The following is a 6,700-nucleotide window of genomic DNA, read 5'->3' on the forward strand; positions in this document are numbered from 1 at the left end:
TAGTTTTGTTTTCCCTCGAGTCCTGATGTTTCCCTCGCCTTCGTCTCGGGAAACATCAGGACTCGAGGGAAAACAAAACTAACTACTTTCCCGAGGGACCATACATTATAAGTGCTTTGTTATTTATTTAGACTTTCCCTTAAACAATTATATAGCAAAAACAAACAAACAAAGACGGCACAACTTCTTTATTCACAACTGTCAATCCCGCTGAATGAATAAGTCTTAACTTAAGCTTAATTACAAATGTTTCGAAGTACATGAAAAAGTAAAATATGCTTTTATAACCTCAATAACGAATACAAAATCATTTGGAATTGTAAAAATTGATGGTAACATTTGCTCCAGAAAATGCTCCCGCGTTAAAGTTTACAGTCTCCTGGCTATGAAATGCGAAATTCTGCATAGTCACAGGGGAGTTTATACTGCATGAAATGGCATGTATAAGGAGGTATAATGAACCCGTATACATAATGTGTACGGAGAGGTATAATGATGTATACTGAAGTATATGTATAAGGTCTGTATAATGATCAGTATACGTCTGTATCCTTATACTAATGTATACTGTCTTGTGGAGATTTCCTTATACCTAGTGTAAGGGAACATTATACGAGTTGACAAAGTCAATTCAACTTGATTGTTCTTTTGCATCATAAATGAAGGAAATGAAGGAAATGAAGGCTCCGGTTGCTGAAAATAATGAGTGCTTCTTACCGAAGAACTTACTTGTAAAGGAAACCTCAAGTCAGATAAACAGCTATAAAAGCAGGTACTATTAGCGCGTCTTTGCGCATCTTTGCGGATTTCTTACGGGTATCATTAACGCATCTTAACGCTTCTTAAGCATTCTGTAAATATATCAATAACGCAGCGTAACGCTTCTTATGCATTGCGTAAAGATATCCATAACGTATCTGTACGCTCCTTTACGCATTGCGCAGAGATATCAATAAGCTGCATGCGTGAAATGAGTAATTTCGTGGGATTTACATGGCCGTGAAATTCTTCGACACTTGGCGTGTCCGAGATCAGAACGTGACGTTTCAAGAAACGTGACGTGCCGGAGAGTTCCATGTTCCTGATACATCCGTTGCGGCGTGTCAGGAAAAATCATGGCCTGGGTACGTCACGTGCGGCGTTTCAAGGGAAGCCAGAACTCTGATACTTAACGGCACGCGGTTTTAGTTTAATCTCTTTACGCGAAAACTAAATTTTTCGGACGTGCGTTTCGTTGTTCGTTTGAGAGTGTTCAAGTCAACAAGGCCCGAAGATCTATACTTAACTTACATCATTTTGTTAATGCCATCGAGTGTATACTGTTCTGAATCTTGCGTGGAGGCATAAGACTTAAAATTCATACCAATCTTCAGTATAGCTCTTTTGACTCACGTTATGCATAGTTCTATTTCCTACAGGTGTTTACACTGCCGATTACTATTTTATATTCGGAATGCTGTAAGATCGGTTGCATGGGAGGACTTGCACCGGGACGCCAAACCCTGCCGCGTATTTGATGTAAACCTTGGAACCCTCCTATGAGGCCTCTGGCCGATCTTTTGCTTGTCAAGGTTAAATGTCGCAAAATCTATTTATTTAGACCGACTAGTGGTATTCCATCATTGTGGTTACTGCTGTAAGCCCGAAAGCATCAGCGCATGCGTAATCATGAAGAGTGCCTCCAACGAAATTTACCAACGAATATTTCTTCCAGTCGGGTTGTTAGTAAAATTTCTAAACACGAATCATATAAATTCGTTTTATGGAAAATTTCGTATGCAAGAGAATTCGTTTCACTTAGCTTTGTCACGATCTGTGATGAAGACCTTGCTCAGAGGCGCTAAGCTCGCTCTCAGAAAATTGCAAGAGCATTTGCTTTTCTCGGCTGTTGTTTCTTCGAGCGTTCATCGCAAGCGGCAGAAAAATGAAATTCTCTCTCCGCTTTGATGATAATAAGCGTATTCGAGTCTTAAATACGTTATCGTGGCTCCATAGAATCCTGGAGTATTCACGACGCACACAACACGTCACCACTGCGTGAAAGCCAAAATATTCTAGAGTATTCTAGACTCGAATATGTGATTGTGACGCAATAGAATCCTAGGGTATTCAAGCCGCGCACAACACGTGACGTACACCTGGAATATTCGTGTCGAATATGGTGGAATACGCTTCGTTCATAATCGTTCGTGGATTTTCGTTAAAGTATACCACACATCTGTCGTACTCCTAGAGTATGATGGCGAACCCTTTGTAAAAAGAATTTATAAAAGAAGGTAACAGTTCGGGTGCATAGCATTCTCCTGGAAGCAAAATTTAGACTATGAATTCAAAGTATGTGTGATCTGCGCGTGTATATGAGTATTCATGGCCTGTACAACCGTGACGTGGACCAGGAAAATTCTTATCGAATATGGGCATACGGCAGGAGCACGACCGTGTATTCGTTCGTTGACCAGAACAATTGTACTTTTTTGGTTCATGTTGTCAGCGCAGCGCATGTGTTTTGCTTGAGTCGAAAAATTTACACACTTTGTTGTAACTTCGAATTCCCCTCATTCGGTTTTGACCGACGTTTTCGGGATAATCACTACAAAGCGATTTCTCTTTGTATGACCCGTCTCGTCGAAAGTGGTTAAGTGCTGCACAGCACGAAACCACAAATTGGACACTACGGGATACGTAAAGTTCCGCAAAGTTGAACTGACTAGAGACACGTAAAGCTGCGCAAAGTTTGGTTAGTAAGAGGAATCAAGCTCGTTTCGGAGAGGTTTTGGTGTACTCAGCGGAGCTCAGACAAATATCTTTTCCCTGTGGGATGAGTTTAACTCCGGAGCCCGCAGACCTACATCAGCATTCTGAGTGTCCGACCTTCAACAAGCACCGATCAGCGGTTTTCCACATTAGACACCAGGTTCTCTCGGTTCGCGCGCCATTTTTTGGCGTCCTTTTTGAAAGGTGTGAACTCTGGAAGCTTGCATCGATATCTTGGTCCTTTTTCATTGTTTAGAAACTCTACTTTGGCGGACAAAATTCAGGTTGCCTTCTCTTCTTCTCTGCGCACGATTTCAAGCAGTGTTTGGTGGTATACAGCTGGTGAAAACATCGATACATACGGAGGTACGAGTCAACAACAACAGGTAAAACGTAAGCCATTGTTGACGTCTTCCCGGGTTGTCTTGTACGTACGAGTAAGTTAAGCTTAAGTTTCCAGGGTAAAGTTCAGTTGTAAAGTTTGCTTAAGATGTATGGAATTGCCTCTGGTTGTAAATGTTTCTTTATCAAGCAGAAGCTATACATTGGAAGTTAATGTAACCTTGATTTCAAAAGGGACAGCAATGAGAATGATGGTAAATTAAATAATTTAAATCAAACTACTGTGTAAAATTTACTGATTGATTTATTATGATATTTTTCTTAGCACTGCAAGCTTGATTTGAGGTTTTCCAGTGTGGATTTACACATAAACTTAACTAACCTTTAATTGGTAAATTGTATTTTAATCATAGGATGAAGTAGATGTAGAATTGGTAATGCCTTAGATGTACATGTATGTATAATCCCTGGCATCCTTACTTGAAGAAAAAAAGGAAAACCTGTGAGGAAGAACCCTGGCTTACAAGATACATGTATGTATTTATGACTATTTAGGGGGCCATGGAGACTTTTTAAGATTTATTTTTGTAATAGCTCTTGACAAATTATATTGGCAAGCAAATTTTGGCATTTCACTAGAAACAAGGTGATTTGCAGATCTGTTTTCAGAGTGCTCAGTAGTAAACTAGAGCATGATTATAACAGATGACAAACTGAGCAACTGTAGATCTGACTTGACATTTTATTACTATTTAGTTTCATAGTACACAACTTGTGTGCAGCACTCATCAGATAAAATTGCCAAATGCGAATTTACATCATTACACTGATTTGAAATACACATGCAACCGTTGAAAATATGATAGCTACAATAAGTGAATGCTTTTACAGAAAAAGAAAAGGAAAGTTGGAAATTATAGATAAACGCTGTTACTATTGTGTAACAACAGAAGCTCTAACAGTTAAAATTTAGCATTTTTCAGGAAGAATTTGTTTGCGTGTCTACATGAAGTTATCAGTTCATTCCATTTATTCAGAGAGGCTAACTCAGGTTTACAAAGGTACTTCTCCCAGAGACATAGGTTACATCGATTTGAAGTGGGGTTATAAGGGGCAGCTTGCTTTAAAATCTTTCAAGTGACTTTGAACTTTGATTTATTGGCAAAGTCACTTGGAGGCTGCCCCATATAACCCCGCTTTAAATTGATGTAACCTACGCCTCTGGGAGAAGTACTTTATTATTTGTAACCCTGGGTTGGCCTCTCTGAACGAACAGAATGAATTGTAGATAATTTAATGTAGACATGCGAATAAATTCCTCCTGAAAAAATTAATGTTAAATTTTAAATTTTTAAATCTTCTCTTGTATTTCAATAATAACAGTTTATTCGTAATTTCCAACTTTCCTTTGTTTTGTAAAAGTATTCGCTTATTGTAGCTATCACATTTCCAATGGTCACTTGTGTATTTCAAATCAGTGTAATGATGTAAATTCCCATTTGACACATTTTATCTGATGATTACTGCACACAAGTTGTGTAGTACGAAACTAAATAGTAATAAAATGTCAAGTCAAATCTACATTTGATCAGTTCGTCATCTGTTATTTTAAATGTACATTATATTAAGGTACATGTAAACCCTGTTTCATCGATGACCACTACAAATTTCAAGACAGTTTGCTATAGTAATGTCAAACTACAGTGGAACTTTGATATAATGAAGTGCCAAGGAATTGGCAAAGAATGTTTACTATAACAGGGTTTCGTTGTATCAAGGTTCTTTTCTGTATAGTCTACTATATATTACTAGGGCCATGAAAATCGCTCGTTATACTGAGGAGCTCGTTATATAGAGGTTCGTTAAATCAAGGTTCCACTGTACTAACCATATTCCTTATTGTAAATATTAAAAATTGAGTTTTATTTAGGTTATTAGCCTAAGGAGGAATTTGTTTGCATGTTTACATGAAGTTATCTAATCAGTTCATTCTGTTTGTTCAGAGTGGCTATTAGCCACTCATTTCAGGTTAAGAGCTGAAAATTCAGAACAAAATTAAATTTGATACTCAAATTTTGATTGGATTAATTAATGTATAACAAGTTTACACCACATCTAGCAAAAAAATGAAAGGCTTCTAGAACTTGCCTACCTTTGTCAGTGCAAAATGAAACATAATCTGTAACCTTGAACATTGTTGCTTGAATCGTTTTTAATGTTTTTTAGCCCACAAACTCTGGCCCTCACATCCTTTCATACTTTGTTTGCACTGTAAACTTGATTTCTGTGCAACACAACTCTCTCTTCTCTCAAAGGCATCTTAAGTATGTTTTTGCATGCATTAGAAACCAGGTGCTTACAGTGTAGCTTTCCAAATGTGATAAAACCTTTTGGTCATCAATCCTATCAACACTTAGTGTTGATCTCAGGTCTTGGTTTGAATTTTCAGCTCTTTGTCTTGAGGGTACCCTATATCTTTCACAGTGTCTTACACCCACGCCATTTAGCAATTAAAGCCACTAAAGCTGGCTATCAATCTACACATACATGTATGCCAAGAATTTTGAAATAAAATGAATTGCCCAGTTTTTCAGGGTGTCCTTATGCGACCATCCAAATCTCTTTTTGAAAGCTAAGTCAAAGTGAGTTTGCCTCAAATTTTGGACCCTAGCTAGTTTAGTTTGACCAAATCAATCAATCAATCAATCAATCAATCAATCAATCAATCAATCAATCAATCAGTCAATCAATCAGTCAATCAATCAATCAATCAGTTATTATAATGAATTACTCAGCAGCCCTGGTTGAAGTTCTTGCACTGTAAAATCATTATTCTCTTTAACTTATGATTCAAATGTTACTACATTTGTTGGTTTGAAAAAACCACAAGTTTAAGGTTCTTTATCAAAGTTTGTGTTCTACCACTACATTTGTACTCTGTACATGTTTCAGCCAAAGCTTCAGACAACATATCCTTGTTTTTTCATAAACAATAGTCAACTTCACCGCGCCTTGAGCTCGTTGCTAATCGCTCAGTAACCAAAGTGTGCTAGTGAAAACTGTTAAAGCATGCCTTAGTGGACTCAGCGTATGAAAGCGCCTACTCATGAAGAGATCGTTTAGCAAAACATTTGTTGTTTTCTTTTTTCGGGGAGTTTAACTCTTGCCGATGGCCTATTGTCATAACTATGCTCAACGTTGCTTTCATTCCAGGTAGGCCAAGAAATAAAATGGACTTAAAAGAAGTCAATATTTTTTTTGCACTTGCAGAGTCAGCAGTGTTCATAACCGGAGAGTTACACAATTTATTGTCATTGAACTTGGTCGAAGGAGTGGCTTTAGCTAAGCAGCTGTCGAAAGTAAGCACAAGTTAAAAAAAGTGTACTTAAAATAATACAATTTGAAGCAAATGGTAGTGGGAATATCTATTTTTGAAGAAGTCCGTAACTAAGTCAGTACCGCACGACTGAACTTATTTGTGACCTGAAATGCTCTCTTCTTCCTTCTTTGTATTCTTAGGAACTTCCAAAAAGTATCATGGACATATTCGCAGAACTGCTTTGGGTAAGATAACCGATGACACAAAGAAAGAGAAGAGAGAAAA

General features: G+C 37.7%; 1 protein-coding gene across 1 annotated transcript in view; it reads left to right on the forward strand.

The window, feature by feature from the left end:
* The first annotated feature begins 6,479 nt into the window (after window positions 1–6,479).
* Window positions 6,480–6,700, forward strand: part of LOC149109467 (uncharacterized) — a 2,210-nt gene continuing 1,989 nt past the window's right edge. Inside the window, exon 1 of the mRNA XM_089294404.1 lies at window positions 6,480–6,700. This exon is cut by the window's right edge and continues 16 nt beyond it. Coding sequence (XP_089150530.1) covers window positions 6,585–6,700 — 116 coding nt within the window. The 5' untranslated portion in view covers window positions 6,480–6,584.

This window comes from Orbicella faveolata, unplaced genomic scaffold (genome assembly GCF_042242905.1).
Source record: "Orbicella faveolata isolate gen_17 unplaced genomic scaffold, um_ofav_v1 contig_25, whole genome shotgun sequence".
Classification (NCBI taxonomy): domain Eukaryota; kingdom Metazoa; phylum Cnidaria; class Anthozoa; order Scleractinia; family Merulinidae; genus Orbicella; species Orbicella faveolata.